Source organism: Asterias amurensis, chromosome 5, assembly GCF_032118995.1.
Source record: "Asterias amurensis chromosome 5, ASM3211899v1".
Classification (NCBI taxonomy): Eukaryota; Metazoa; Echinodermata; class Asteroidea; order Forcipulatida; family Asteriidae; genus Asterias; species Asterias amurensis.
The window spans coordinates 15,238,877-15,259,720 of NC_092652.1; the positions used below are offsets into that span (position 1 = coordinate 15,238,877).

The following is a 20,844-nucleotide window of genomic DNA, read 5'->3' on the forward strand; positions in this document are numbered from 1 at the left end:
TGCAGACAGTAATATTTCACTAGTGTTCAACCTTGACTAAACATTAACAATCAAACTCGGAAAATATGTATTTAACTACTAACAGCACATGAGAAACATAACTTTAAACTTGTGTGGCCTTTCTACTACAGTATGGAATACACAAATCTTTCTTTATAAATTGTTTACTGCATGAACAACAAGGGTTTTAATTGAGTGTCTTGAACATCCAAATCTCTAATTGCAACCATCTAAAATGCATTCTAACTGTTCTATTTCTAGCACTTGACAGAAGTTTGAATCAGGTACTGTTTTCACGTACTTCTCTATTTTCACGTTACATGTCTGATCAACTCTCTTTGATATTCAAGGATTCAATCTATGAAATTAAACTTCCATTGTTTTAAAGGAATACAATTGTAATTACTCCTGAACTATGACTTTATAAGACTCATGCACTTGTCTGCAAATCTCATGTTATACTAAAACAACCAAGCCTTAGTTTTGTCTCCTCACTGCAGATTGCCATGAGCTCATAGCCTTGCTCAAGTCAAAACTAGTTTGAAATATCTCTCAAATCTCTTTTATGATACTAACAAATCACTACTCATAGCCATAAATCCTGAGAGGACTTTCCTCTATAGAATCCATGCATCTTCACAATTGGTAGTTTTTACCTTTGTGATAATAATCCTTTTGCAAAGCCTCAACTCTTCATTTACATGAGGTAAATCTTGTGCACACTTTCCCTATACCCATTTGTACAACTTGGGACAAAAGAGAAAGTTCACTTTAAAATCCATCTTCATCCTAAACATCCTCCGTCTAAATACCTCAATTCAGCCTTATAAGTAATCTTTATACCTAAACAATAATAGTAATTATAATAAAAAGTTTTCAACATACCTGTGGCAAGTAAATATGAAGGCAATATGTTGAGTCAATTTCTGTCTTTCTGTTAAAACAATGCATTTATTAGTAAAAGTACATTGACCTTAGACAGCGCCCTCGTAGTGCCCACTCTCTGCAGGCCACAGGATTAAAAAGTTTTGTTTGGGGCTATTGTTTACATACACAAAAGCAATACATTGGAAGGGTGGTAACACACTCCCCCTCATAAACAAATGTCGTCCCTGACATTTAAAACACAATTAAAAACTGTTCATCCACTGGAAACTTTTAGTCAACCCATTACTAGAGTGATTACCCTAAACATCATTTTGCGAACTGTTTCCTAGTCCGAATGACAGAGAGTCCGAAGTGGTTAACAGGTTGCGCGCGTTACCTGCATCATTTCAGTCTTTTGTGTCAATCAACACACATCAAAACAATGGGTAGACCTTACACATTCCTGTGTAGTGGTACAGTAGTTCCATATAGTGCATATTGTTCTCAGCAATTCTAACTCTTAACTGGAGGGACACTCCACAGTCTCGTCATTGTCCCCGCTGCAGCAATCCAGTCCATCCTTTATGCTGTTCCATTGATTTCGCACTTTATCAATCAAAAATCGTTATAGCAAGAAAAGCACTGTCCGAAATCACTGCGATTTATGCCTTAACTTGGTATCTCTCGAATATCTTAGTTCAAATGTTCAGTACATCCATCTGTGTCCCGGTAATCGATTATCCGCAGCATATCCTGGAGTGGTAGGGAGGGGTTGTCCCGATACGTCACATGGCCATCGATAGAAATGGTGGAGTGGTTGTTGGTACCGAAGAAGTTGTGAAACATCCATCTGCTGTGGTATTGGCTGGACGGCTCCAAAGCCCATTGGATTTGGCTGTGGTAAGGATTGTGGGTTAAACTGACTTACCGGTACCATTGATGATTGATTCCAATGTCCAGTACTCACGGGCATACAACTGGCGTCTGGTGATCCCAGGTGTTGATAGGTGAAAGTGTTGGGTTGGTGTCTTTGCCTCATCGAGCGTCGCTCAGTCTGATTTCCATCCTCCATGTCAGCTGTTGCTTGTTCAGCAATCTGTGGGTATACAAAAGGGTTAGCAGACACCACACCAGTGGCATCAGAGTCGTGATGTGAAGGAGAGACTGCTGGGGTTGGGTCATGATGTACATCAGATGCTGTCGGTTGTGAAGAGAGAACTTTTCCATCATCACTAGTATGACTACCTGTCGGATCATCGTCATTGCCCTTAGTAGAGTGGTCACTGAAGGGTTCGATCACAGCATGATCTTGGTGCAGTTCATTTTCATCTGATGACGAAGAGTGATCCAGTTGATCTTGGGTCGCTTGGGGTTCCTTCGATGCCAATACTCTATAATACTCCTGAAGATAATCATCCTCCTCATCAGAACTATCTTCTGAACAGACATCTGGGGGCAGGCGAAGATTTCTCGCTTTGTCCTTTGGATGTGCTGTCTTTCTCCGTGTAGTTCTGTTGGTAGTACTCGTCTTGTCAGCCTCAGCTGGAGGTTCATGGACTGACAGGAAATCGCATGGGAGAAGAAGATTCCTGTGCAGTGTTCTTACCCTACCGATTCCATCCTCTGGGGAAAGCTCGTACACTGGTAAGTCACCTTTCTTGGATACTACGACATGTATCTTATCCTCATAGTAGGACTGAAGTTTCCCTGGGCCACCTGGTGGAACACAGTTTTTCAGGAGTACTCGGTCACCTGGAGCCAGTGATGTATTCATCGCTTTTCTGTCATAATACACCTTTCCTTTGGTTGCTGATTTTTCCGCACTCTTCCGAGCTAATTCATAGGCCTCTTTCATGCGATCCTTCCACTTGTCTACATAATCGTCTCGGTTATTTGTGGAGTCCGATTGGCCGGGAGACAGTCCAAATGCTAAGTCCACAGGAAGACGTGGTGATCGTCCGAAGAGAAGATAGTGTTGTGAGAATCCAGTGGTTTCATGTTGGGTGTTGTTGTAGGCATGCACTACCTTGTTCAGATGGTGTTTCCACTCGTGTTTTTGGTTTTCTGTTAGTGTCCGCAGCATTGATAAAAGCGTTCGGTTGAACCTTTCTACTTGGCCATTTCCTTGCGGGTGGTATGGGGTAGTGTGTGAACCATCAACTGCTGACAATTTTCCCAATCTCCGAAACAAATGATTTTCAAATTCACGCCCTTGATCATGATGTAGACGTTTAGGGTACCCAAATCGAAGGATGAAGTCATTATAGATCTTGTCGGCTGCAGTACGTCCTGATTTGTTGGTAGTTGGGTAGGCTTGAGCAAAACGTGTGAAGTGATCTATGACCACCAGAATATACTCAAAACCTCCAGTACTGCGTTCTAGATGTAGAAAGTCAATACTGACGAGTTCAAATGGCTCTGTGGTGACGATACTCATCATTGGTGCTCGGACTGGTTTGGGGGGCTTCTTCTGTCGGATACAATGGCATTGCTTGGTGACATAGTTTTCAATGAAGGTTTCCATGTGTGGCCAATAGCAACGTTCACGTGCGAGATGAAGAACCCTATCAGTGGCTAGATGACCCATGTTGTCATGTAGTTCTCTACAAAACACTGACCTCCATTTCTGAGGAACAACCAGTTGTGTTTTCGTCTTGGTTTTCCGCTGCAGAATTCCATCGGCATCAATCTCCATTTTCTTCCATTCGTGCATCATCGAAGTTGTGTCTGATACTTCTCCTCTTCGTTCAGCTCGTGTTGGCCATCGACCTTTCGATTTATACCGTAGGAATCGTGCAATTGCTGGATCCTCTTGTTGGGCTACTTTGATGTCCAGCTTAGAGGACGGTTGAGTAGTCTTGATTGGTTCAGGTTGGTCATCATGGTTGTCCACTATATTGCAGTTAACAGCCAGTGAATTCAGCAGTGCAAAGTCTGGTCTCTGTTGAATTTGAATGCCATGTACAGTCGCTGCCATCATCGTGGGGGAGATTTCTTCTGTGCAAAGGTCTTCAAACCTTTTGGGCTCAAGTGGCATGCGTGAAAGAGCATCAGCATCACCATTCTCCCTGCCTGGTCTGTACTTTATTGTGAAGTTGAAGTCGGCTAATTCTCCAACCCATCGATGTCCGATTGCGTTCAGCTTAGCCGTACTTAGTATGTAGGTCAGGGGATTGTTATCAGTGTAGACAGTGAAGGATTTGGCATAATGTAAGTAATCACGAAAATGATCAGTGACCGCCCACTTCAGTGCCAAAAACTCAAGTTTTCCTGAATGCAAATGGTAGTTCTTTTCAGCTGGGGACAAGGCTCTGGATCCATATGCTATCACTTGTAGTCGTCCTTCTGACTGCTGTTGATACAGTACTGCCCCAAGGCCATCCTGGGATGCATCTGTGTGTACAATGAACGGGAGGTTGAAATTCGGGTAACCCATTACTGGAGTCGAAGACAGTTCATCAAGAAAGGTATTTATCACTTCTTGGTGCCTAGGTAGCCACTGAATTGGTGTACTCGATGGCGTCTGGCCTCCCTTCGTTGGCTTTGGTTTCTTTGGTTGTCGTCCCCCTCTGTGATTTGAGGTTTTGCTCGCTTTGCATAATCCTTCAAGTAGTGACGATAGTACCCGGTTAAACCAAGTAGCTTCCGTAACTCTCCTACTGTCTTTGGTGTCTTTTGTTTCAAACTCTGAAGAGCATCCGTGTCTTTAGGGTCAGGTTTGTAGCCTTCTGATGTGATAATCCTTCCTAGGTAGCGAACCTCTGACTGGAATAAATGGCATTTACTCGCTTTAAGTTTCAGTCCATGTTGACGTAACCGTTGGAGGACAGTCTGAAGATTTTGAACATGTTCTTCAAAACTGGCACTATACACTATTACGTCGTCTAGGTAGACTTCACAGATGGTGTGGTTCAATCCATCCAGAATACTCTCCATACACCGCTGGTAGGTTGCTGGTGCATTCTTCAAGCCAAATGGTATTCGCACCCATTCATGTAGGCCCCAGGGGGTTACAAATGCTGTCATGTGTCTACTCTCTTCACTCATGTACCCCTGATGGTAGGCTTTTCCTTGATCTAGTGTGCTAAACCATTTCTTCCCTCCTAAGCCATCAAGGACATCTTGTATGCGTGGTATTGGGTGACGGTCTGGTATTGTTTTTCTATTTAATTCCCGGTAGTCCACACACAGTCTGAGCCCACCACACTTCTTGCGAACACAGACAACCGGCGAGGCATAGGGGGAACTGGATTTCACAATCCACTCTCGCTCCATGAGGTCCTGGATATAATTTTTCACTTCCTGGTAGAGTGGTCTTGGGATGGATTGGTACATCTTTTGTACAGGGACATGATCTGTTAAGTGAATTTTCATCTGAAGGTCTGGAATGGTACCAATATCCTTGTCGTCATTTGCGAAAGTTGCTGATTCATCCCGTAACATCTGTTTGACTACTTCCTTCTGTGAATTTGTCAAGTTAGCCAGCTCAAATGGTGGGTCCCATGGCCGGGACTCAGGTGCTGAAGAATTCGACGTCTGACTTGGTTTGGTAGTAGCTTCAGATTGCATGGTGTTTACAGTAGCATTGTGTTCTGTGGTTTGGTTAGACGGAGATGCTATACGACCAGAACAAACTGATCGTACTAACTGGAGATTTCCCAGCAGTGTGCGTGGTACTAAGTCGATGTCTTTACTGGTCTGGTTTCTCACAGGAATCTTTATACAGCTAGATGAACCTCTCTGTAGCTCCAAAACGCTCTCGTCAATCACCAGGCCGTCTGGTAAACCACTAAGCTCTGAGGGTTCAAACACAGTGATTAACTTCTCTCGTAGTGGGCCATGCCGAACTCTGCACTTGACATCTACTCTTGTGTTTTGGGGAATGATTAGTGTTGACCTTCCAGTTTTAACAGGGCAAAAATCATCCGGATCGTTGTTGCGGATCAGGTTGACAATTGCTTCAGTGTTGCTTTGCTTTACATGTGGTAATGTGAATGTCATCAGCTGGGGTAAGTCAACATCATTGGTATGCTGGATCACCTCTTCAATTACATTGTAACCAATGATTGGTTCTGCCATTGTGTTGGTCGTCACAAGGAATGGAACAGTCAGGATATCAGTCATTGTGGTGTGCTGTTTTGGAAAACTTACTTCTAGTGCCACCCACCCATCGTAAGGTACAGATGTTCCATTTGCAGCAGTCAGGTGAAGGTCTGGTGTTGTTAACTTCTCAATGGCTAACAGTGGAACATCTGGGAGGTTCATCTTTAACCATTGACTGGACAAGATGGAGACTTGGGCACCAGTGTCCCATAAAACTTGTGTCGGTTGTTTCTGGATGGTGCAATTAACCAAACATCGTCTTCCGACTAGTTGTGTGAGCTTGTCCTGGGTTTTGGGGGTTATATGACAGATCATATTGGTGTTTATTTCATTGGTCAGGATTGATGATACAGTTGCATTTCGCTGGGACTTCTGCTGAGGAACGGTTACTTCCTGTCCCCTGGAGGCAACCGTGATCCGTTTCCCTGACGACATCCACGAGCAATGTGATTTTCACCTCCGCACTTGTAGCAATGTCGGCATTCATCTCCCTTGCCCCTCTCCTGACAGCTCATACATCCCCTTGGTCGAGTGGATGGTGGTCGTGGATCGCTTCTGTATGGGGAGGGCTTACTCATGGACTCCTTCAATGAGGCAACACACGCCGTCAATTCTTGTAGTCCTGCCGCCAACTGCTGAATTTGAATGGACTCGGCGCTTTTCTGGGGGGGTTGCACCTGATCCTTCGAGCCGTTTGTAGCCATGGCAATTGAGCTCACTTTGGTTTTGGGAACCCTCTTGATTGATCTTTTTTCTTCGAGGCTCACAACCGCATTCAGCTTTTCCAGAAGATCTTCGTCGGATATATCTGGATCTTGAAGATATTGACGCATCTCTCCCTTTAAAGTGCCGCTTAGACCTGTCCTCAGTGTCTGGATAAACGTGCTTTGGACCAGGTTGGTGTCATATCTCAGGGGGGATTGGTCTTCCTGCGAGGCAAAAACTACTTTCTGGCGAAGGGACTAAGCACGGATCAAGAAATCGTGTGGAGATTCTTTCTGGTCCTGGGATGCAGCAACCAATTCTTGATAAATATCAATGGCATCACGCTCCTTGAAGTGGGCCCTCAAGATTCGGCGGAGCTGAGGGAGCGTGACTTCTGGCCTTCCTTCCAAGTAGCTCCTGAGCGGTACCCCTGGCGCCACTGCCCTAGTAACTGCTGAAATTACCTCCCTGGCTTTATATCCTTTTTGAAGGGCGTCTTCTATCTGGCGCGCCAGGCTGTTGAAAGACAATCTATCGGGTTGACCAGAGGTCCCGATCTGTCCCTGGATCTTGAGCTCCCTCCGAGCTAGAGTCACGGTGGCCGCCGCTGGGTCTAACTGGAGTTGCTCCTCCTCTTTCTTCTCAGCTTGCAAGTGCACCAACACACCCTCCAACTGCTCCTTTGTCAGGCCATGCAGCGACGCCTTCACATCCGCTTCTAGCTGCTCTAATGATTCATTAGTTGCCATCTCCGCCGGCTAGTCTGGCACAAGCTTACGTTACTGTTTAAACTAGCACCAACCTTCTTCGCTTTCCTTTGGCAACTCCTTCCTTACAAACAGCTAGTTTCAATGATTCGACTACTGCTGCATGGCCGTCATCGCACCAGTCAGTACTTTATCTCGAGAAGGGGTCCTGGCAAGATCGCCAAAATGTAACCAGGGTCTCGAGGTAAACCTGTGGCAAGTAAATATGAAGGCAATATGTTGAGTCAATTTCTGTCTTTCTGTTAAAACAATGCATTTATTAGTAAAAGTACATCAATACAAATGCTTAACTATTAGAGAAAACTAGCATTATTTACATAAGTTGAACATTCTGCTTTCCTTAACCTATGGAGCTATAGCATCTATCCACAGTCAAATATCATTTTGATAATCATATTTATGAATGAAACTACGCATACAGTTTAGGAATACTTCAAATTACTATGCAGACAGTAATATTTCACTAGTGTTCAACCTTGACTAAACATTAACAATCAAACTCGGAAAATATGTATTTAACTACTAACAGCACATGAGAAACATAACTTTAAACTTGTGTGGCCTTTCTACTACAGTATGGAATACACAACTCTTTCTTTATAAATTGTTTACTGCATGAACAACAAGGGTTTTAATTGAGTGTCTTGAACATCCAAATCTCTAATTGCAACCATCTAAAATGCATTCTAACTGTTCTATTTCTAGCACTTGACAGAAGTTTGAATCAGGTACTGTTTTCACGTACTTCTCTATTTTCACGTTACATGTCTGATCAACTCTCTTTGATATTCAAGGATTCAATCTATGAAATTAAACCTTCCATTGTTTTAAAGGAATACAATTGTAATTACTCCTGAACTATGACTTTATAAGACTCATGCACTTGTCTGCAAATCTCATGTTATACTAAAACAACCAAGCCTTAGTTTTGTCTCCTCACTGCAGATTGCCATGAGCTCATAGCCTTGCTCAAGTCAAAACTAGTTTGAAATATCTCTCAAATCTCTTTTATGATACTAACAAATCACTACTCATAGCCATAAATCCTGAGAGGACTTTCCTCTATAGAATCCATGCATCTTCACAATTGGTAGTTTTTACCTTTGTGATAATAATCCTTTTGCAAAGCCTCAACTCTTCATTTACATGAGGTAAATCTTGTGCACACTTTCCCTATACCCATTTGTACAACTTGGGACAAAAGAGAAAGTTCACTTTAAAATCCATCTTCATCCTAAACATCCTCCGTCTAAATACCTCAATTCAGCCTTATAAGTAATCTTTATACCTAAACAATAATAGTAATTATAATAAAAAGTTTTCAACATACCTGTGGCAAGTAAATATGAAGGCAATATGTTGAGTCAATTTCTGTCTTTCTGTTAAAACAATGCATTTATTAGTAAAAGTACATTGACCTTAGACAGCGCCCTCGTAGTGCCCACTCTCTGCAGGCCACAGGATTAAAAAGTTTTGTTTGGGGCTATTGTTTACATACACAAAAGCAATACATTGGAAGGGTGGTAACACATATGTTGAGATACACTATTCTAAGTGAGAAGACTGGTCTTTGACAATTACCAATAGTGTCCATGTCTTTAATATAAAAGATTGCCAAAGAAAGTTGTCCCTTACATTGCTGTCCATGTGAGAAATATTTCCAGGCTAAACCAAGACAACTGTGTAAACTACAGAGAGTTATCTTGAAGATATTAGGTTTGTAACATGGACAGGTATCGATATAATGGATAAAATGGATATATCGTCAGGTATATATCGCCGATATGACAATATATCGTGAAGATTTTTAAGAATTGAATATACCCTTCAGAAGGGGACAACAATGGCTCAATCGCACGCTAACAAATTTTAACTGGTATCTGTCAAAATATGTCTGTCCATAATACAGATAACCATAAAAGTGGGCAATGGGCAATTTATTAACTTTTGAGTAAATTAATCTCATGGTTATTCATGTCAGGACTTTCCAGTCAATTCCAATACAAAATGTCTATCCCCATTGCAATCAATGTCTTAAAGACGACAGCATATTTTCTTAAATAACAAGAGATGTTGTATACTGTTTGGTAAGCACACTCAATATCAGCTGAGATTTGTACAAAACCAAATAAAGGGGAAAGTGTTGCCTTTTTTGTACCCTCCATTCACAGGTACCAAAATTATCTTAGTGTGGACAAACCCCTTTAGTCAAACCCCTTTTACCATCTCTAATATAGACATTGAAGCTTAGAAATTACATTTGTCAAGAAAATTACTTTGACATTTAGTAGGCTTCCTTAACTACTGACTGTTCGTTGATCTTCAACTTGAAGTTGCTCCTACCAGTTTTGCCTAAATAATCTGGTGTTTGATTTTGAACTGTGAAGTGAGACAAATAAATTGGCTTTTCCTGTGTGCTGGCTTTGACCTTCCGATAGATTTGCGAACAATCCTTTTGGTATTTATGGAAGCAAGATAAGTAAATGCTTACTCCACTGTCATCCCTTACGTAACAATGGAAATAGTAGTTGTCATCGCCCTTTTGGGGTTTGTTTGTACTTTCGGGCCCGAACATGTGATCATTCCATACTTTCATATAAGAACTGCTTAATTAATAGCCCTTCCTTGCTGATATCACTGATTAGCTTCAATTTACCAGGGGTTGCTGTAATAACAAAAAGAGTTCAAGAACATGTTCAGTTTTTAAGTTAATTTACCGAGAAAAAAAGTAAAATTTTACAGGAATGCACAGTGCAGGCTTCATGGTGGTGGTGGTACGGACAAAATCAATCTTTTATATGAGATACACTGTACCACCAATGATAAACTAGACATGTTCATGCGGAGGGCAAGCGGGGAAAGTACTATTTGAAAGAAGTGTAAGACATTAAAGCAGTCTGTTACCAAATTGTTTTGACATAAATAACAACTGGTGACCAAGCATCTGGCGCTCTGTAGATGTTTGGCATTTCAAATTTGTCCACTCCATTTTTAGAAGAGTTCATAATAGCCATTAATATGGGACTACTAGCTTATAGGATCAATATTAACTACACTACTACAGAGTCAGTTCTTAAAATGGTCTCAAAGTTTCGACTAGCTTGCTCTAGTTATCGTCAGGAGGCAAAATTTTCAAGGATGTATACAATTTTTTTATTTAATTTAATTTATTTATTTTAGTAAAATAAACTTACGTTGCACTGGTAGGAATGTTGGTTTTTCCTTCTTTACTTTCTCGGTCTTTCTCGGAGAGCTACATGCCGTACCAGCAAGGTTTTCTTTGTCATCTACAAAAAATAATCCCTCAAAAAAATCAGGGCTAATACCCACTGGACAACTATCAATGAGTCAAGGGGTCGATTTCACAAAACTCTTCCTAAGAGGTTCGGTCCTAAGATTTAGGACGAGTCCTAGCCTTAAAATCGATCCTACGTAAGACCAGTCCTAGGATCTATTTCACAAAACCTGTCTTAAGTATTAAACAAATTCTTGGGCGAGGCTAAAAATGCTATTTCAACACCTATTTTATGCCTGTATCGCCTAGTTAATGAAACGGTTGTATGGTTTGCACATTACATGATCGTGTACTCTCTCTTCTCCAGAAAATTACAAAACGTTGATCTTTTTCTTTTTTTGCTTAGTGGCGAAAACATGTTGGTTGACTTTAAACCTTTATGGTGAACAATCAATGTGTGTTTGAATAAAGCCTTGGTAAGTAGTTTTGTGTTTGGATGTTGAGTGAAAGGAGGGGAAACCCAAAATTAAGTGGAAAAACTGTGTAAGAATGTGTCGTGAGTGTAACCAATTTTTCCCGCCATGGGACTACTAGCTTATATATAGGATCGTAATTAACTGCACTAGCCTGCGGAAGTTTCGACTAGCTTGCTCAGTCACCGTCAGTAGGCAAAATGTTCATGGTCGTATACAATTTTTTTATTTTATTTAGTTTATTTATTTTAGTAAAATAAACTTACGATTTGGTTTTCCCTTCTTCTTGGAGCTACATGACGTACCAGCAAAGTTTTCTTTGCCATCTACAACAAATTATTTCAAAACAAACTCAGGGCTAATATCCACTTGACTCTTTCTAACTGAGGATCGATCCTAGGATTTAGGACGAGTCCTAGCCATAATACCGATCCTACGTAAGACCAGTCCTGGGATCGATTTCACAAAACCTGTCTTAAAGGAACACGTTGCCTTGGATCGGACGAGTTGGTCTATAAAAAAGCGTTGAAACCGTTTGTTATGAAATGTATATGGTTGGAAAGATGTTTTAAAAGTAGAATATAATGATCCACACAAGTATCACTCAAAGTTGCACGGTTTTCATTTTACGTCGCGAATTAACACGGTCGGCCATTTATGGGAGTCAACTTTTTGACTCCCATAAATGGCCGATCGTGTTAGTCGACGAGCTAAAACGAAAACCACGCAATTTTGAGTCATATTTGTGTAGATCATTGTATTCTACTTTTACAACATCTTTCTAACCATATCAATTTTATAAAAAACGGTTACAAACGCTTTTCAAAGACCAACTCGACTGATCCAAGGCAACGTGTTCCTTTAAGTGTAAAATATAAATCTAGAAACAAATTCTTGGGCGAGGCTAAAAATGCTATTTCAACAGCTATTTTATGCCAGTATCGCCTAGTTAATGAAACGGTTGTATGGTTTGCACATTACATGATCGTGTACTCTCTCTTCTCCAGAAAATAAAAAAACATTTATCATTTTTTTTTTTTGCTTAGTGGCGAAAAAATGTTGGTTGACTTTTAAACCTTTATGGTGAACAATCAATGTGTGTCTGAATAAAGCCTAGGTAAGCTGTTTTGTGTTTTGATGACTCAAAGGGGTGGAAACCCCAAATTAAGTGGATAAACTGTGTAAGAACGTGTCATGAGTGTAACCAATTTTTCTCCCCACTCACTGCCCGTCTGCAAGCCGCGACTGATGTTAAAATACTTTTACTTAGGCTGGTTCAGAGCGGGTTTCATGGAAGTTAGGAGTCAAACCCTTCTTATCTTTTGGGTCATTCCGTGTCAATTCAATACGCCTTTGGACCTGACCCTCACGCATTTTGAAAAATACTCATTTTTGCAAATCAAGGTCAAATGTCAAATTTGTGCGTATTTTTTCAGTGGTGCAAGGAAATTTTTTGATTTTATGTTATCAAATGTGGGCTATGTCAAGAGCTTCAAAATGATGAAAATATTATCTCTGTAGGTGTTTTACTATTGGAGATACGATTGTCCAAACATAGCAGGTCATGCTAATTAGTCAAAAGTTCGTTAAGCTGTATCTCCCAAAATAATGATCCGAATTACATAAAATTTGGGATTTGGGCATTTCTCAGGGAGTCCAATCAGCACACCGAATTTCATTTAAATCCGTGAGGGTCAGGTCCAAAAGCATGTTGTATTGACACGGAATGACCCTTTTGTGAAATCGTTCCTAGGATGCGTCCTAACTCGAGATAAGAAGAGACCCAAGTATTTTTTTGTACTGTGGGCAAGTAAAGTATTGTTTTCTCTTAACAAATTTTGACAGTTAATCTTGTTTCAAAAAGAAAAACAAAGTTGTTTGTACACAGCTGAAGGACAATGATTCATTTGTTCATGCACTGGACCAAAAATTGGAACTGTCATATTTACCAATGGCTTTTACTTCCAAGAAGTATATGGCAGATAAAAACTAGATTGTCGAATACATAACATATAGACCGGCAGCCCAGATCACTTTGGTTAAACAGGCATGCAACTGCCCGTTGAAAAAAAAGAGGAACATTTTCAAAGGCACAAGGCAAGTGCAGAGCGAGGCAGCCGAAACGCCACGGGACATGATACCCACAATGGTAGCCTAGAAAATGTTGAGGTTTAATATGCTCTTAGGTTCATTTTTAGCATGTACTAGGCTTATTTTACATGATTGTAGTTGTACACTGTTAATGCCAGGCATATATAAGGCTAAATAAAATAAAAACGAAACGAAAACGAAAAAAACAAACAAAAAAACCCAAACTTTTTTTCCCTTTTTTTGTTGTTTTTTTTTCACGCAAAAAACCCCAAAAAAACGCGGAATTCCGCGGAAGAGTTGCATGCCTGGTTAAAGGAACGAGGTACCAATATTTGAGTACAGGAACAGTTAGTGGATAACCTGACGTGGTCAGATATGGCTGTCTGCCGGGGAAGTTTCAAGTTTATACAGGTTTGGGAAAGGTGCTTTTGTTTGGGGACAAGGGACGCTGCGAAGAAGGAGAAGAAGAAGTGTGAAGAAATAAAAAAAAATAAAAAAAATAAGAGGGCTGTTAGCCCGAACACCTAAATATCAGACGCCAGACTGCATTAGGCCTGCCAGACACCCCCTCCCCCAAATGTTTAGTGTACAAATCTATGGGTTGAAATTAACCAGTTGTCAAATCAGCTCAGATTTACATGAAACTTTGTCCAACTGTTCAACTATGGCTTAAATGAACACACACCAAAAAATTTAATCCATACTCTATATCGTTTCCGAGATACAGCATCTTAAAATAAGCTAGGGGTGTCTAATTGCGGGCCTAATGCAACAAAACATTGTCTAGCGGCTGATACTAAGTTAGTATTAAAGAATAGTTTTTTTAATAGGCATATTGGTCATTTTCAACTTGGGTTTAGGTGGTTCCTTCGATGTTTAACCCCGGGGGTGGGGCCAGGGGTGTGTGGCGGGCCCAAAGCAGCAAAACATTGTCTGGCAGTTGATACTGGTATAAGAACAGTGTTATTGGTCATTTCACCTTGGTTTTGTAGGTGGTATCTCCGATGTTTTACCCAGGGCATGGGGGTAGGCTTGGGCAATATCGATTTATTTTATCACGATATATCGCTGACAATATATCGCGATATTCGATATAATCGCGATTAATTAAATTTAACATCATCAGTCTACAAACCCAGTGAAAGTTGTAGAAGAGACAGTCATAGCATAAGAGAGGTGTTCTAATGACCTATTCTTCTGGTTTTACTCCAAACCTATGGGGTGCAAGATGTCTCAGCTAGCAAATACATTGCGATTTTGCGATATTGAATCGATATCGCGATATATCGCGATATGTCGATATTTCGATTAAAACCAAATCGATCCGATATCGAAATCAGTTCCAAATTAGTATCGCAATATTCGATAATATCGTGATATCGCCCAAGCTTACATGGGGGTGGGGGTGTCTCGCGGGCCCAAAGCAGCAAAACATGTCTGACGGTTGATACTGGTTTTAATAACAGTGTTATTGGTCATTTCAACTTGGTTTTAGGTGATTCCCGATGTTAACCCCCGGGGGTGGGGGTATTCTAGCGGGTCGAATGCAGCAACACTCTTGTCTGGCGGTAAACCGGTATTTTGAACAGTGTTATTGGTCATTTCAACCTGGTTTCAGGTGGTTCCACCGATGGGGGTGGGGGTGTTAGCCGGGCCAAATGCAGCAAAGCTTTTGTCTGGCAGTTTTACTGGTGTGTATGAATAGTGTTATTGGTCATTTCAACTTAGTTTTAGCAGTGGTTCCTCCGATGTTCAACCCCGGGGGAGGGGGTGTCTGGCAGGCCCCATGCAGCGAAGTTGTGACTCTAGGGCCACAACTTAAATAGCATACACCTTTTTAGCCCTACAGCTGGTGTCGTTATCATAATAAGGGCTCTTAAAGTTTGAAGGAAAAAAAACCCCACGACGACGCACGCGGTCAGCGGGGGGCGGAGCTCCAAAAAGGGGAGGTTTTAGCATATTTTAAGAGGCTGTATCTCAGAAACGATATGGAGTACATGTATTGATTTAATTTTTTGTGTGTGTTCGTTTTAGCCATAGTGGAACAATTAAACAAAGTTTCATGTAAATCTGAGCTGATTTGACAACTTGGCGATTTCAACCCATAGGTTTGTACACTAAACATTTGGGGAGGGGGTGTCTGGCAGGCCTGATGCAGCAGACAATTTCTCTGGCGGTTGATATTTTTTACTAAGCATCATGTTAATGACCATTTCCACTTGGTTTCATGTGGTACCTAGAATGTTTGATTCAGCCCATTATTTTGCCTCTTTGTTGGGGGTCCATGCGCCACAAGCAGCGGGGGGGTCCCCGGCAGACATCCATATCTGACCATGTCAGGTTATCCACTAAATGTTCCTGTACTCAAATATTGGTACCTCATTTAACCAAAGTGCTCATGGGCTGCCGGTCTAATACTCAATGTGATGTAGGCCTAGATCTTGACCATTCAGTCTGACAATAATGCTAATAAAAGGTTTGGAAAATTATTTCTTCACAAATTTCTCTTTTGAAAATAAATTATGAAATAATTACCATTTGGCAGACTTCGTTTGCTCTTCTTTGCAGTTCTTCCTACAAAACCCACAAATAGAAAGAAGCAATGTAATATTTAGCAACCTCAGTGGAGTAGTGTTGTTGCTTAAAGGCAGTTAGACACTATTGGTAATTACTCAAAATAATTAGTAGCATTAAACCTTATTTGGTAACGAGTAACAGGGAGAGGTTGACAGTATAAAAACGCTCTGAGAAACGGCTCCCTCTGAAGTAACATAGTTTTCGAGAAAGAATTAATTTTCCACAAATTTGATTTCTCGAGACCTCATTTAGAATTTAGAATTTGAGGTCTCAAAATCAAGCATCTGAAAGCACACAACTTCGTGTACCAACTCCATCTCCATTGGTTTAGTCAGCAAAATATCCTGCCGGATACATCAACGCTAACTTGCGCACTGCGTGTAAAAATCGACTACTGTCGGGTATTACTTATATGTCCCTTGAATTCAGCTAGTGTTGCGCTGTTCACAGCAGCCAAGGAGAGTGAGTTCTGGAGTTTAACAGTTGATACGATGAAGAATTACCATAACATACACTAACTGGTCATACGTTTTTACTATGCAAAATAACCTTCGTCTCACTGAGAGTGAGACGGAAATTATTTTTGTTGACTTTTTTTTTCTCATTCCTCAAAAACTACAGCACCTCAGCAAGTAATATTTTATGGGAAGCTTTCTACCATCATTATATTCAAACTGATTAAGTGTAATGTAAATCTGTCTGGCCATTATGTTCTGTGGTAAAAAAGGTACCCAAATCCTTTAATGTCAGCTGTTACCTCTATGAGGCCCTTTTTTTTGTGTTCTTGAAGCCGAGGAAGATTGAGACTCCAAACCGTCTTCATCCATAGCATGTTCTTGTGTCACTTTAAAAACAAATTAAGAAGAATATTTAAATGATAATCATAAAGCTGACATATGAACAGTTCACAGCAATTAGCGGCACAATCAATGAGAACAAACCAAAACAGAAAAGTATGTTCTCGAACTTAATTATTAAAGTCATAAACTAAAACCTAATATTCATAAAATTAATTTATAATGACTTCTGCCAATTAAGTTATAAAATCCCTTCACTAAACTTGAAGATTTACATGGCTGCCTTACAGAACTTGAAGACGGAGCTTAGAAAAAGAAATGCCAAGCAAAATCAGCTAGGAATTGGTGCATTTTTAAAAGAGTTTAATAGCACAGTATCAGTTTGTTTTATGTGCGGTGTACGATGAAGCTCGAAGGAACAAGGCCCTAACGATCTTTGCTGTTGAAAATGCTTTTGGTACAGCTTCATCACCACATTAAACCTTGGATGTGCAATTTTGGGGGCGAGTTTTTCTTTGTTTTATAGTATAGACAGTTTTTAAAGAGTTTGCATGTTTATGCTCACTGTATCTTTACAGTTAAAATACACTAGCGGCAGACAATGGGCAGACAATACACTAAATGTACACGCAGTTGCATACGATGTCAAAGGAGTCCAAAGTTGATAATCAAAGCTTTTGTGAGACTGGGTAAAGGCCTTGAATTCATACCAGAATTAGTTGTAAGGACAACTTTGGTATGCACACATTAACTTGTTAAATCAAAACTTTATTCTGTCGAGTTTAATGCAAACTGAGAAAGGAAAGTATTTCTTGTTTACAGTTATGTTCTGACATTATGTCAGGCATTCTTACAAACCTTTCTGTATGAAATTATCCAGCTTCCCATCCAAGTCATTCCTGTTTTCATGACGCAGAGCCTTGCCTAATGTTCCTGACCAGTCCAACAATTCTGGAAGTTTGTTCCGCAGGAGAACTAGGAATTGGAAGGATTTTTCCTTCACTTTCGAATAATCGTGATTTATGGTCTTAATTGTATTAGACAATATTTCACACTGGGTGGCTATTGGTTGCCAGTCAGTTGAAATGTCACTACTCAGGTCTCTAAAAAACTTCTCACATTGTAATGCAGACATTTTCTGTGGATTGAAAGAAGAAAAAAAAATTGTAATTTTTTTATATTTTAAATTGGGTACTTCTGTATCTGTTCAGCACTGCACACAAACTCCACTATCGGAATATCAATGGTGCAGGCGTGTGGTGGCGAGTAGTGGATTAACAGTGGGCCCCCCCCCCCCCTCGAATAAAGGTAGACATATACATGTATACGTCATTTAATCTTGTCTTGAATGTGTCAATGGCGAACGTTTACGTAGAAGGTTCCATTCGGCCATGGTTCTTGGTAAGAATGATAATTTATTGGTCTTTCTTTGTTACGGGGTGAAGAAAAGAGGTTGCGGAGAATTTCCTTATTTGAATTCCTACCATGGCAGGTTGTGATTGATCAGAGTTTGCCTTTTTGCAGATGACAGTGTGTCCCAGCCGATTTCGTCAACATCTCATTAACTTCATAGAATTTGGTATTTTACTACTAGGACCAGTGGGGTGCTGTTATTCCTTTTTTTTATTTTTTAAACTTGTCATTGTCAACCAATATTACGATAATAAAAATTTGAAAAAGGCGTACAGCGCCCCAGTTATTGGGTCTGGTATTTTATCAGATTCAGTCAACACTTGATTGAACACAGTATTATATTTATTGTTCAAGAAACACATGGAGGTACTAGGCCCTATTTGTTAATAATTTAATAATATTATTAATTAACAATTAAAAAAAAAGCAAGACTGCTGGACTTGTTTGGTCTGCAGTTTACTGGCCCTACATTAAAACTGCTGGCCTCGAGCTACTCCTACCTAGAACTAGAGGTTCGTTCCTCTGTCATGGAACCAAGACTATAGCTATTTTTAGGCCTACAGGCCTACACCTCAGCTTTTACATCCAGAAGTGGACTTTGCCGAGTACCACTACCAGCGTAGATGTAGTTCACTAGTTACTTGCGATAATGTCTCCGGCCTCTCGGCCATCGGGAGGAGGGTTAGTTGACTAGACCCAGTAAAACTGGAGCGACATACTCTAGTCTCTATATTGACCCTAAAGTAGGCCCTAACTGGGGCTCATATACTCCTTTTTTCCAAATTTGTCATTATCGATCGTATGACCGATAATGAAAAATTTTGAAAAAGATGGACGACCGATAATGGTAAATTTTGAAAAAAATTAGTACAGCGACCCAATTTATTACGATCGTCAATAACAAATTTTGAAAAAAGGAGTACAGCACCCCAGTAGACAGAACTGATTGCTCAATGTTTCAGTACAATCATGGACGGGAAGTGCTGCTGAGTTTCTATGCAGGAGGGAATTCAGTGTTCTGTAGAGCTCCTTTGTGTTACTAGATGAGAGTTTCTCTTGGCAGTACCTGATCTTAGCCTGACATATCAGGTTTGATGTTTTGCGTCTTTCAAGAATGAATTCTTCCCGGTCACCAGAAGATCGTGATTTGAACCATTTGCGTTCGGCCCTCCGTCTTACAAGCCGAGCAAGATGGATGTCCTCATTGTACCATGGCATTCTGCTTCGAGGGTTACGAGATTTAACTGTAGCTGGAGCCATAGAATCCAGAAGCTGACCGAGTTCCTTGTGATACCATTCACATGAGGAGTCGCTATCACCTTGCTTGATGATCAAATGACTCCATGATGTGAGTTACTGAATCTGAGAAACCCTGTTTGTCAATACTCCTGTAGTGGAAAAGTTTCCGTATGGCGCCACCACTTTTTCATTCGAAATAAAATAATATAGTATCTAATTTACCTGATTGATATATCCCTTTTTGTAAAAATGAGTGAAAAAGTGGTGGCGCCATACGGAAAGTTATCCGAAAGCCATTTACAGCTCAACAAGGTGGACTAAGCGCTAGTTACTCGGTCATAAATGACAACACCTACCTGGCTGGTGAATTGTCCGAACCGTCGAGTTGTCCGAACCGTGGAGATATGATGAGCAACCGTGGAGTTGTTCGAATTGTCCGCCGAACCGCCGTCGTCGAGTTGCCCAACTGATTAGTCGAGTTGTCCGGCGGACCATAGAGCAAGAAAGGACCGAACACCACTGACGACAGCACTGGAGGGGTAAGCCACTAGAGAATAAATGAGGAGTGTATTGTTAATGTTAGTTTGTATTCTTACATCATTATTTTATTACTATTTAGTTATTCCTCTAAAGTCTATGATTTAACTTAGGAGAAGACTGATTATAAACGAAAACAATTAAATATTGTTGAACTGCTGAACTTCAGTTCAATAATATGTGTTTTATTATATTAGTGCTGAAGAGGAAGAAAACTTATTGACAACGCAACGTACAAAAAAAAACTACTCCAACACTCTGCCTGCTGTGTGTCTGTCACACACACAATACCGCAGGCCGGCGCGCCAGTTACCAGCAAAAATATTGAAAAAAACAAACATTCGCGGGTACGGGTAGTCTTGAAGCCAAGACGGTAATTGTTAAGCGCGGTGTGTAGTTACAGCGCGGTCGATCCCAGTATGTGCGTGTGAGTCAGCAGAGCTGCCTCGCGCTACCTACGACTGTTGCATGTATAACATCGCACTGTGACTGTTGCATGAAAGGCAGACAAATAGGCAGCGCCTAACGACTTGTCATCAAGTCTAGGGTACGGGTGACGTTGATGCGTACGCCCACGCGGGCGGGACGTGATGTCGGGGGGGGGGGGGGGGGGGTGACGGAAGGGGTCGCGCCACGAAAATAATCTCATTCTTCTTTACAGCTAGACTTGATTCAAGTCCCATTCTCGTGTGAGAGGTCCCTAAGCTATTACCTCAACTTACTATGAAACAACCCCGTAGCATACAGTACAGTGCGCGCTCGCCGTCAAAATGTGGTCCCGCCCGCATGCGGAACAGGTTTTGGAATGCAGAGCATCACAAAACAGTAGTTTTCTGGGGATGGCACGGGATTGGGACTTGAGTCAAGTCTACTTTACAGCCCGAGTTTTTGCCAACCCAGATTGGAAAACTATGGAAAGCCGTAAGTGCAAATTAAGAAAAGATCGCTATTTTTTGTAACAATGTTACCAAATTTGTTGATTTTGTTTAAAAAAAAAAAATTAAAAAAAATTATGAGAGGTATTTTATTAAATTGAAAGT

At 40.8% G+C, this 20,844-nt stretch overlaps 1 protein-coding gene across 3 annotated transcripts; it reads right to left on the bottom strand.

Moving 5' to 3' along the window:
- Nucleotides 1–9,872: 9,872 nt before the first annotated feature.
- Nucleotides 9,873–20,114, bottom strand: LOC139936971 (uncharacterized). Of its 3 annotated transcripts, XM_071931859.1 has the most exons (8): nucleotides 20,041–20,114; nucleotides 19,624–19,814; nucleotides 17,474–17,753; nucleotides 16,576–16,662; nucleotides 15,777–15,815; nucleotides 11,417–11,476; nucleotides 10,637–10,729; nucleotides 9,873–10,107 (listed from the first exon to the last, which is right to left on the bottom strand). In XM_071931859.1, the coding sequence occupies exons 3-8, from the start codon at nucleotides 17,748–17,750 to the stop codon at nucleotides 10,022–10,024; spliced, it is 642 nt and encodes a 213-aa protein (XP_071787960.1). In that variant the 5' UTR covers nucleotides 17,751–17,753; nucleotides 19,624–19,814; nucleotides 20,041–20,114; the 3' UTR covers nucleotides 9,873–10,021. The 3 variants fall into 3 exon arrangements, with proteins under 3 accessions (XP_071787960.1, XP_071787962.1, XP_071787961.1); XM_071931861.1 differs by lacking the exon at nucleotides 11,417–11,476; XM_071931860.1 differs by lacking the exon at nucleotides 20,041–20,114 and having other exon boundaries at nucleotides 19,624–19,973.
- Between the last annotated feature and the right edge of the window lie 730 nt (nucleotides 20,115–20,844).

Coding starts and splice junctions, on each gene's coding strand:
- LOC139936971 (XM_071931859.1), bottom strand. CDS start 17,750: ATGTCTGCATTACAATGTGAGAAGTTTTTTAGAGACCTGAGTAGTGAC. Junction 16,663..17,473: donor GGATAATTTCATACAGAAAG/GTTTGTAAGAAT, acceptor TTGTTTTTAAAG/TGACACAAGAACATGCTATG. Junction 10,730..11,416: donor GAAGAAGGGAAAACCAAATC/GTAAGTTTATTT, acceptor TATTTTTTGTAG/ATGACAAAGAAAACCTTGCT.